Source organism: Lasioglossum baleicum, chromosome 11 (assembly GCF_051020765.1).
Source record: "Lasioglossum baleicum chromosome 11, iyLasBale1, whole genome shotgun sequence".
NCBI lineage: Eukaryota > Metazoa > Arthropoda > Insecta > Hymenoptera > Halictidae > Lasioglossum > Lasioglossum baleicum.
The window spans coordinates 5286805-5299299 of record NC_134939.1 but is presented as its reverse complement, the minus strand read 5'-3'; the positions used below and the strand labels follow the sequence as shown (position 1 = coordinate 5299299).

Here is a 12495-nt window from a genome sequence, read left to right as displayed (position 1 = left end):
CTCCTAATACAAAAGTTCATTTTCGAGATTTTTGAAAAATTTTCGACCGTCTGACTTGTCGTTGACATGTACTACTGAAATTCGTGCCACCTTCTTGGATATCATGTTCTCCTAACACGAACATCAATTTTCGAGATTTTCGCCAATTTTCGACCGTCTGGCTTGTCGTTGGCTTATACTACTGAAATTAGTGCCACCTCCTTCCATATCACATGTTCTCCTAATACAAAGTTCATTTTTCGGAGTTTTCGAACGCCAATTTTCGGCCGTCTGACTCATCGTTGAGTTGTACTACTAAAATTCGTGCCACCTCCTTCGATATCATGTTCTCCTAATACAAAAGTTCATTTTCGAGAATTTTGAAAAATTTTCGACCGTCTGGCTTGTCATCGAGTTATAGTACTGAATTTTCGAAAATTTTCGGCCGTCTGACTTGTCGTTGAGTTGTACTACTGAAATTCGTGCCACCTCCTTCGATATCATGTTCTCCTAATACAAAAGTTCATTTTCGAGATTTTTGAAAAATTTTCGACCGTCTGACTTGTCGTTGACATGTACTACTGAAATTCGTGCAACCTCCTTGGATATCATGTTCTCCTAATACGAACCTCAATTTTCGAGATTTTCGAAAATTTTCGCCAATTTTCGACCGTCTGACTTGTCGTTGGCTTATACTACTGAAATTAGTGCCATCTCCTTCCATATCACATGTTCTCCCAATACAAAGTTCATTTTTCGGACTTTTCGAACGCCAATTTTCGGCCGTGTGACTCGTCGTTGAGTTGTACTACTAAAATTCGTGCCACCTCCTTCGATATCATGTTCCTCTAATACAAAAGTTCATTTTCGAGATTTTTGAAAAATTTTCCGGAATATTTGGATTTCTACCAGGAGAACATGATAGTATAGGAGGTATGTATCTCGAAAATTTAGTAGTACCACTCAACGACAAGTGAGACGGCCGAAAATTGGTGAAAATTTTCGAAAATCTCGAAAATTGGACTTTCTATTAGCAGAATATTACAGCGAAGGAGGTGACACGAAATTCAGTAGTACAACCCAAAGTCAAGCCGGACGGCCGAACATTTTCGAAATCAATAATGTAACTCAATGACAAGTTAGACAAGTGTAAATTTTTTCGCAAATCAGTAGTATAACCCAACGACAAGTTGGACGTTCGGGAAAATTGGAGGTTCAATAAATATATACCGCAGACACGTTCTTCTATAACAATGTCTTTATTTATTCATTGTGAATTAATACATAAAATGTTTGTATGTTACATGTACGTAACTTATATTCTAATAATTTATAAGAAGAATGTAGTCTGAATCGATGAGACTTGGCACACCGTTGGACTTGTAGGTGCAGACAATTGTACAGGTGTGAATGTGAATGAGAAGCGTGTGGTATATGCAAGATGGAGCAGCACCACATTATTGTATAACAGTGTGGAATTATTTAAGTGATGAATTTCCAGATAAATGGATTGGCAGAGGAGGACCCATTAATTGGCCTTTCACTGGGAATGTTTAAAACAACTAGTGTGTACGCGATGCCAATCAATAATGAAGGGGAACTGAAATTTAGAGTACAGTGCGTGTGCAATATCGTGCAGCACGTAATGGACGATTTTCAAAACTTGCGAGAAAATTTTTATGAAAGACCGCGTGTGCGTTAATGAAAATGGTGGTCACATTGAAAGCCGTATATGAGCACGTGTGATTTATTCTAGTGTTTCATGGTATGGTATGGTGTAGTGTCATGTCGATCCCGGAATTGGAGGTCGTATAACGACTAGGTTAACGGCGAATGATTGTATAGTCAAACTCCGGAGAAAACGTTTCTTTATTAACTATTTTGCAAGACTTGGCTTGCTGTCTCCAAGTCAGACTCGGCTGTACTTGGAGTTGTCGATGGATCGGTAGCCGAAACAGTTCTGTCTTGTTGTGTTCGCGTACAAAATTAGGAAAAGCTCGAAGGTAGGGGTGGTCTTGGGAAGTTGGATATGATTGGCTGGAGGGTGTGTTTTAAACGGTGGTGGAAGAAGTAGCGGAATTAGGAAGAGTTACTTTCGGTTACTGACGGCTACGGTTATAAAACTATGACCTCGGTAGGCTGATGCTAAAAACGGTTTTTGTCAAATATTTTAAATTACGGTTATTTTTTGGGTGCGCTATTCTCAAAATTTTTCTACTATTTCGAATTTCATCTATTCAATTTTGCTATAAATGCATAAAGATCCGCAGTCCATTAATAACTAAATAACGAAGCCGAAATCGCAATATTTTTATCCTCTATTTTCGACTCATATTGTCATGGAGAACCACCCATTCTTAAATGTTCTCCCACCTGTAGTCGAACACCCGTATTAGAGACTCAGTCTATTGCTACACGCTATACATATATGTATTTCTATACCTCATTTGTGCTGCGACAGCCGATGGATGAAGATATTGGGATTATTTGCCACAAATGCTCACGACAATATATGTAGATTCAGTGTTGCCAGGCCGGAGAAAATTGAGTGTGAGAAAAGTTCCTCTCTCCATCTTTCCCTCTCCCTCCCCCCTCTCTCTCTATGTGTGTGCGTGTGTGTGTGTGTGTTTGTGTCACTACCGATGCAATATGCATGTTTGCATATTTGATGCACATATTTTACCCGCATGAACATCCGCACTTTAGTCATAAATTGTGACTAATGACACAATTGTCATTATTAATTGTCAATTAATTGTCAAATGTATTACCATTACAACATGCCGCATCGACCTTTTATTCATTATATACAATCAGTTGTCATGGTATAAATTTAGCATTATTTGTGTGCATTTTGATTAGTTTTTGAATAGTTGAAAATTAGTTTTTTCAAAAGTTCAAACGTTTTTCTTTGCGACAATACATTTTACGGAGTTATGCTTGATATTCGTTCGCAGTATTGCATAAATAGCACGTTTTAAGCGCCAAAGTAGTTGATAAATCATTGACCGAATGAAGAAATAATTCTAAACATTTTGGTAAAAGTTCACATGTGGTCGAGGTGGTTTAACCAGCTTCTGTGCTGACCTTTTGGACGTTCAAGTATATTCCTCCTAGTGCCGTGGTGGTGAGTCCCTTTGGGTCCATAACCACTGGTGTACTAGGTGTCTTGTCGCAAGGTGTCACCTGATATTTGCTCAAGAATTGCACCAGTCCAAGCTTCGATTGCATAAGACCCAATCGTTGTCCTAAAAGATAGCACATTGTCAGAGAAAATAACTGTTAGTATAATAATCTTTTATAAAAGAAGAATACAAATTTTATGTCTCTTGTGTCCTGCAATCAATGCGAGCATTTTTTATTTTGCATAAAGATTCGCAGTCTATTTATAACTAACTATGTACTATAGTACAGTCAGTATTAATAGGGGTAACAAGTCAGGGTTCTTAAGGAGGTAGACTCGTTTCCAAGATTGCAAGGGTGTAGGATGCGCCTTTCTCATTTCTCGATAATGCAAAGACGGGAGTTTCCAGAAGTCAAAAATGCTAGATGAAAGATCAATCTAGACCGCGATTGCCCTCAGAATTTGCACAATTCGGAAGCATAAAGCTGCGTGTAAACGCCCGCTAAGAATTTGCCTAATGACCACCTTCCAACTTGGAAGGACGAAAAATAAGCAAAGTACTATGAAGGACTATATTTACACTATAAACAAGAGTTGAGAGCGAGACTGTTACAATTGGTACTCGTTATAAAAAAAGATCTAAGGTGTAAACTGAAGGAGTCCACGGTGCAGTCGGACTGGAGGACCAAGAGTTCGCAAACTTAAGGGTGATATTTACGAAGTACACCCCTAAACGGAGGGTTTCTGATACAGTGACTGAATCGGTAAAATATCAGTAAAACATTGACTAAAAATTGAGAAACACACTAGCGCTCCTAGCTAAAAATGCCATGGAACTGATACTTGTGCCGAAACCCTCCGTTTAGGGGTGTACTTCGTAAATATCAAACTGTGTGTTTAAACACGTATAGTTTAACATAATAAAGGTTGCATTGAGATTGTATATGTCTCTGAATATGCGGATGTATACTTCTTTTTCTATAAGAACCCTAAATCTCTCGATATTTAAGAAAATGTATGTGTCTCGACAGTGGCAGCACTGTCGCACCGCCCAATATTTGTCGAACTCCGCTACATGCTGCCGAATAATAAAAATTACGCCTCGAAAACGCAAAAGTAGGCCATTTTAGAAATCATCCGCAATTGGTGGGTCTTTTATCTAGCGATTGTGACAACGTAGGGGCCTCAAATGTGCATTAGCGACACGTAGTTTGTTATTTACGGAACCCTTGCAACCTCGTGTACGTATACAGTGTTCAGTGGTGTGTGAGGGCGCCACCACACTCTCGCTTGACCAAGGTCAACTAAGGACCCACACTCTTAAGCTCAAAAAAATAGCGTCCCTATACGATCGATGCAAATGAACGTCCCCGAGGCTTTTGCGTCGACAGACGATTTACTGTACCAATATAATAAAAATTACTGACCGATACAAATGTGTGGTCCCTCGCCGAAGGGGAAGTAGGTGAACGATGGCCTGTTCTTTTTATTCTCATCGCTAAATCTCATGGGATCATATTTTTCTGGATCAGGGAAGTATTCCGGATCATAATGCATTCCTATCATTGAAATGTAGACCGGAGTGCCTTTCTCCAGCACCAAATCAGAATTAGGAATCTTGTAGTCGGCTGCAGCTACTCGATCCAGGAATCCCAGAGGTGGATACTTGCGGAGAGTTTCTGCGACAACCATATCAAGATATGGCAGTGTCATGATCTGTAATCAAGCCACGTTTTACTCGCACGTGCACCGTGCATAGAGTCGTTAAGGAGGGATTCTGGTTGTTCATTTTCAAAAAATCGATTTTTGAAGTGACAACTTGTTTAGCCGCATCGCGTACACAATTGCTGGGCAGTGAATGAGTCTGATCCGTCACGCTCCGAAGTGAAACGTTATTCGGGTAATCTCGGGGGAGTCGAATTTAGTCAATCGAGCGAGAAACAAACAGGTGTGCAATCGTCAGACAAGTTTTCACTTCGGTCATGCGGTTTTATGCGCACACTATTGGTCTGTTCTTTTTAATTATGTTTTCTTTAAGTGTAAGTCCTGTAGAATATGTGCGCAAACGGATTCCTTCGAATACGCGAAAATCACATAGTTATAGGCGTTTAAAAGTTGAATGGTTGAATTTGTTATGTAAGATCTCTCTAGTAAGTGTACTAACAATTACTCACCAAGCACGCATTTTACGTGGAAGATTGCATAATTTTGATTACTGCTGCAAGTCAGATCTATTTTTCTAATTAACACAGTGATACGTGCATTTTATTTTGCATACCATGTCGTACGTAATTTTTCCACCGCTTTTGTCCAATGCCTCGTGGATCTCCTTCCTCAAAGTCTTCTGCACGTCCATGTTCAATGCGAGTTCGAAAAGGGTGAACGACATTGTAGTGGATGATGTTTCGAAACCAGCACTAAAGAAGACGGCTGCCTGTGCCACTAGATCGTCGCCGCTGAATTCTGTAACGCGAATCAATCGAAATTACATATTGTCATTGACGTCATACTTGACGTAGTTTGTTTAGACTTCGAAATGATCAGCTACAGTGAAGAGAATACATAAGCTAATGGAGCCATTTTTTTTTTTAAAAGGCATTATATTTATGTATTTATTTTTAGTTTTATTAATTTTATTATGTATTTATGTATTTATTATTAGACTGCGGATCTCTATGCATTTATAGCAAAAATTGAGTAAATGAAATTCAAAATTGTTGGAAAATTTAGAAGATCTATTAAAATTATTAAGGGAAGAAATAACATTCAATTTAGTTTCTATCTCTTGCAATCGATGCAGACAATTTTTATTTTGCATAAAGATCCCCCCGCTGTCTATTTATTATTATATATTTATTAAACCCCAAAAATCCCAAGAAGCACACGATTTAAAATTTAATGTAACTAATAAATTAAATGTAACAGAATTTAAATATTAGTCGTTTCTCAAGTTCAGTCACGTAAAATTGTGTGTTCCTAGAAATGTTGCTCGTTAAATCTTTTCTAGAAAAAGTGTGGCAATGATTTATAAATAATTATATATAATATACAGGGTGTTTACCTACAGGTGGGAGAAAATTTAAAGGGTTGTTCTCGACGATAATATAAGACGAAAATGAAGAATAAAAAAATTGCGATTTCGGCTTCGTTGTTTAGTTATTAACAATTAAAAATCCGCCTAAAATGCTGCAACACTTCTAACAAAAGTATACGTTGCGTACGTCAGACAGGCGCGCGACAGTCTCGTATCAAGTGACAAACGCATGCATACCTTGGTTCTCATTTGGGGCCCCAGCGAGGTGAAAATGTTTAAAAAATCGGTGGACGACATTGAACCTACCTACTCGTTAAAATCCACAAGGGCATTTTTAATATCCGTCCTATGGAATTATCGAGTAGAAGGGGCCAATGCCCTTTCACTTTTAAATTCTTCTCACAAATATCCACAAATCCTTATCCTGCACTATAATTGTTCATAACACCGTACTTAGTATACTGGAATAAACGCTCTAGCACTATTTACAATATCATACACACGCACTACGAGTTTACAGAGAGTACAAGTTTACTGAGGGGAATGTGGAGAATGTAAAGAACTGGTATAATCCTTTAATGTTGAAACACTGCACTTTATTGAACTTGATCTACGTCGCGAGAGACTCGCTCACAGACGAAACGGACATCTTGAGGTCGTGTGTGATTTCTGCGAACGGATATCTCCGACGCGTGCGAGAAGAATCGTCCGTACAAGCTAGCATCCGTATGCACACTGATTCGAGACAGCTGATGAGGTCGATGCCAGATCGATAAAACAAATGAAGATCTACAGCAAACTACCGCCCAAACATCGCGCGTTGCTATACCAATACATTGTCTATCCTGTTTTCACGAATTTCGTGATTCTTTCTCATTCTGTCTGTGACCGCGAAATATCTCATGTGTGTGCATTGACTACATTAGCTGTCTTGAATCAGTGTGCATACGGATACTAGCTTGTACGGACGATTCTTCTCGCACGCGTCGAAGATTTCCGTTCGCAGAAATCGCATGACTCTGTAAACTCGTAGTGCGTGTGTATGATATTGTAAATAGTGCTAGAGCATTTATTCCAATTAGGTACGGTGTTATGAACAATTATAGTGCAGGGTAAGGATTTATGAATATGTGTGAGAAGAATTTAAAAGTGAAAGGACATTGACCCCTTCTACTCGATAATTCCATAGGGCGGATACTAGAAATGCCCTTGTGGATTTTAACGAGTAGATAGGTTCAATGTCGTCCACCGATTTTTTAAACATTTTCACCTCGCTGGGGCCCCAAATGAGAACCAAGGTATGCATGCGTTTGTCACTTGATACGAGACTGTCGCGCGCCTGTCTGACGTACGCAACGTATACTTTTGTTAGAAGTGTTGCAGCATTTTAGGCGGATTTTTAATTGTTAATAACTAAATAACGAAGCCGAAATCGCAATTTTTTTATTCTTCATTTTCGTCTTATATTATCGTCGAGAAGCACCCCTTAAATTTTCTCCCACCTGTAGGTAAACCCCCTGTATATAATAATTATGAATAAATTATTTTAGAACATTTGTCAAAATGGTTTCTATACGAGACACATAAACAAACTTTATGCAGTGAATTATATTATGAACTGCTTGAAACTGTGAATCATGTTAAATATTACAAATACAGAGCATATTCAGAAAATCCATTTAATTGTAATAATTATTTTTTTATAAAGTAAAGGTTAGTAAAGTATTGACTTACTAAATGCACCAAGGTCACCCTCGCTCTCATGCTTTTCCTTCAGTTCGATTAGAAGGTCGATGAGATCATTTCGTTTCTCTCCCGACTGAATTCGTTGATTGATGACATCCCAGAAGACATTTCGAAGGAATACGCTGCTTTCCTTGCCGAAGAATTTAGCGCCGGTGTATTTCGTTAAATACGGTATGAAGAAGATGATGAGGAACTCCACGCCACGGAACATGTCGTAGCCGAAAATTTTTCTGCCATTTTCGCGGAATGGTGCTTTTGGATCATGCATCGAATTTGCTTTCAAACCAAACGCGGTGCTACCAATCATGTCCGTCATCACGTTTGCGCAAATATCTTTAAATTCCAGCACCTTTCCGGTACCTGAAACAGATACAAGTACTTGTGAATGATCTTTATGATAGATTTCGGCTAAACTTCACCTGATGGGACCAAAAGTTTTGGACTTTTCAAATATAATCCTGTAGATTTGGACGAGAAAAATCCGAAAATCCAAGTTGAATGTTAGTAATTCTCTGGTTCAAAAGTTATTCATGTTTAAACATGAGCGATTGTAAGCGTTTTTGGCAGATAAGGGCGCCGCCATGTTGGTATCTACTCAGCGTCACGCGTCAACTAACAAGCAGACATGACACCACAAGCACGCGGTTGTAGCGGATGTCGATAACGTAGAATTCTATTTTGTCAACTTGTCGATAATGTGAATTCCGATTTTATCACGTATATTAATTTTCCATTTTACCGTCAACATTAATATTGACTAATTGTAAATTAAGTCTGTGTTGTAAATTTTGTTAAATAGTATGGACACACCGTAAATATTCATTCTTTCGTTCATCGTTTGTAATCAGCGAATTTCTTCTGTAAAATTAGATCTATATGAACCCTCAAGGAAGTTACATTACAAAATTGAGAGTTCAAAATATCGCATTTGTGAACGTACAAATTATTCCAATTCCTAATAGCTAAATAACTGAATTTAACGGAGTTATAAGTGTGACGATAAATATTTGTTAGCTGTGGTGGTCCGCTTATTAGACGACGCACCACACTGACTACATTCCAGGCGCCCTTATGTATCCTAAACGCTTGAAATCGTTCAACTATGAACACACATAACTTTTGAACCAGTGAATGCCTAACGTTAAAACTTGTATTTTTGGAATCTTCATGTCAATGTCTACAGAATTGTACAAAAAATTAAAGTAAAGTGAAGTTTAACCTAGACTTCGGGCTGGGTATTATTTGCTTAATCCCTAACATTAAAAGAATATATTAGAGACGTCATGGGTTCCAAGCACTTATATGTTCAGTGTATACTAACCCAAATTTTGTTTCTCCAGATATTGATCTAGATCGTCTGCGACAAGAAGCATCAGGTCGAACATTTTCTTCAGCTTTCCGGACGTGAAGATTGGCGTCAGCTTCGCTCTGAGGATCTTCCAGCCAGGATTTTTCATCATGAAGACGTTAGCGTATCCAAGTCGATCGGTCACATCTGCCGAAGCGTATCTATCGTTGAACACGTTGAAGTCCTTCACTAACACGTGCTTCACAAGTTCTGGATCTCGTATCAACAAGAAAGGTTTATCGAAAATGTAGAATCCCATGTAAGGTAATCCTTTGGCATGGTCGTACAGGTCCTTCACGAATTGCAACGGTGGTGTTTTAAGTAAGAAGCACTTTGTGAAATTTCCAATGAATGGGGTTGGCGAGATTTCCATGATGCCTTTGTTCGCCCAGTATTTAAATTTTCGGGTCGCGTATACATATGCAGCGACGATAAGCGACGCGAAAAATAAGAGGCCGTCGAGGCCCCAGTATGGTGTGAGAAGTGCCATTTTCGGGTAATCTGAAAGAATGAGAACAATTATTGCCGGTGTAAGTTTTAAAAACTAGTGTCACGTGCAGCGGTTCAGCCGTTAATAATAATTGATAAAATCAATCATGTATAATTCATGACATATATTTTCTGAATTTCTTTTTATACTTGCTCTAATAATGATGTACGAAAAATAAAATATCAAATATTATAATTGAAAATTAATGTCTAACTATCGTATATTATACCACATTGCGTGCGATAGAATTAAGAAAACTCATTTTGAATATAAATCATCATTGAACGAATTAAAAATGTAGCGAAATTTATTTTATTAAATGATTGAGACATTTTCAAATATAAATTGTGAGCGAATATTCTTTGAAGCCTGTTCATCAATGAAGACTGCGAAGATTTTTCAGAAGAATCGATGAGCGATGGATCGTTCCTCGATCTATGAGATGCGCAGAGTAATATGATCCAGCCAAGAGGAGGATAAAAGATGCAATGTACATGTTCAAGAAGAGAGTGACTAAGAAGAATGCGATTAAGCTAAGAACATGGATTGATCGATCTATAAAACTGATGGATCCTCATCAGGAGCTCAGTACACAATATACAGTCAACAGTTCAGTCTACATTAAAATTTCATCAGATATTCAGCTCAATCAATAGTCAAAAATTATTTATTGAATCAGTGAGTTTGTTTTTTTGTGTGTTGTTGTTGTTCAAAGTGAAATTGATCAGTAAAAAGTGAAAAGTTTAAAGGGGCGTGTTAACCTGCCGGAGCACCAACAAATTCCAACATCATTCAATCCAGCGCAGAAGCACTGTTCAAACGAAAGGCGAAATCTACCTAGCGGTAATTACTAACAAATTATAATAAGATTTCTATAACATTATGTATTCGAAATTTGGTGCTTAGAATATACTTTTGTTTATTTCTATTCAAATCTCAAAATATTAAATCATTTTTAAAGAATTTACCCAACTTCGATTTCTACGAATCCTCAATCTCCCGAACCGAAGCAAGACTAAAAGACAATATACAGGGTGTAAAAAAATTATATGTCGCGGCTACCATAGGATGATTCTACATCTTCGATTTGGTTAAAATTGAACTAAGGAAAGTGTCGCAAAATTGTCCTTGACCTTGCATATTAAGTCAATGGTCATTAGGTCAACCATTTTTTACTAATTGCATCGTATTTACTCGTCGCGAGGGCCAAAAGTGCGAATGGTTCCTATTGCACTTTTACCCTCGTGACGAGTAAAATACGATGCAATTAATAAAAAATGATTGACCTTTTGACCTTAATATTCAAGGTCAATTTTGCGACACCTTTCTTAGTTCAATTTTAACCAAGTCGACGGTGTAGAATCATCCTATGGTAACCGCGACGTATAATTTCTTTACACGCTGTACAATAATGTCGCATTCTAAGTCCGGCGGAGGAAACATGTCACTTCGCCTACCCATTCCACTGGGGGGCATATCCACGGGAGGCCAACAAGTCTGATATATCGGTATGAACTACTACTAATCTTACAAAACTTCTTTATTTTTCATTACTTTTTATGAGACTTCCGGCAACTTATTTGTGGCATTTTTCTGATTAAAATGACACTAAACACGATATAATAATTCCAACTGTATTTAGTGGTTTAACCCCTTGGCTACCATGGACGAGATATTTCGCGATTCAAAGTTGTTCGTGCAACGCCACAGACGAGATATCCCGCGAAATAACGCCATTCGTACGACGACACGGACGAGATACATCGCGACCCGATAGCGTTTCTACGATGCCACGAACGTAGTATCTCGTCAGATTTTCACTACTGATCACACACACACTTAAAATCAGATTAACTTTTTTATGAATGAATCAAACGTAGTGTTGTCAAAATGAGCTCCGAGTCCTGAGCTTTGAAGGCTCGACTCGCGACTTCAGCTGTTTTGACAGTGAGCTGTGAGAACTGAAGTCCTCCACGTTTGAGCTTGAACCTCGAAGACTCGAGTCTTCTGTATTGTCAGGATGTGTTCGAATATTCCGATGTAATATGTATACACAGCCTAGATGCAGCTGTGACTAATATCATGACATAAGCGGATGTTTCATTACAAATCTCTCTTCTAGTTAGTTTCAATCGAAACATTGAAGAAGAATCTCGAGAAGTGTGTCGATCCTTTCTTGGAAAGTAATAATGGCGGAAGAAATTGACAGTTTATTTAGTGAAAACTCGTCGGATACCGAAATAGAAAATAAAGCATTAACACAAACTCGTAGAAAGTGTAGGAAGTGGGATAGTTTTGAACAAAAAGACACAAATAGATTCCGCTGTCGTAGATGTGATCATACTTTCTCTTCTAAAACATCTCATACTATTTTGCAAAAACATTATAAGACGTACAAAGGAATAATATTACAAAGAAAACAAAAAATTACTGGAAGATTGAAAACTAAAAAGGATCGTCAGAAATTATTAATACACTTCATAATTCGTGAAATCCACTCAATACGAATAGTAGGAGAAAATGCGTAAATTACACTTGACAGGGCACTGAAACCTGATTATAAACTCCCTAACAGGTGTAGTATATGTCAAATGATTGATTGAGTACATTCAATGAAAAAAAGAACGAAATTATTCAACATGTAAAAGAATTGGAATATAAAGTTTCCTTAATATTTGAGTTTTGGACGTCAGTAATAAATAAACCATAATACTTGATATTATTCCTTATATTCACAAAGCCGAAGATATTGTATAGAAGATTAAATCTGTTCT

The 12495-nt window shown here is 37.8% G+C and overlaps 1 protein-coding gene across 1 annotated transcript in view; it reads right to left on the bottom strand.

Annotated features, from left to right (window-relative positions):
- Positions 1-1247: 1247 nt before the first annotated feature.
- Positions 1248-12495, bottom strand: part of LOC143213672 (uncharacterized) — a 28476-nt gene continuing 17228 nt past the window's right edge. The window contains exons 8-12 of the mRNA XM_076433726.1: positions 9205-9732; positions 7872-8243; positions 5382-5566; positions 4531-4819; positions 1248-3227 (exon numbers count right to left, since the gene is read on the bottom strand). Of these exons, the coding sequence (XP_076289841.1) occupies positions 3046-3227; positions 4531-4819; positions 5382-5566; positions 7872-8243; positions 9205-9732 (1556 nt within the window). The 3' untranslated portion in view covers positions 1248-3045. The remainder of the gene's footprint in view (positions 3228-4530; positions 4820-5381; positions 5567-7871; positions 8244-9204; positions 9733-12495) is intronic.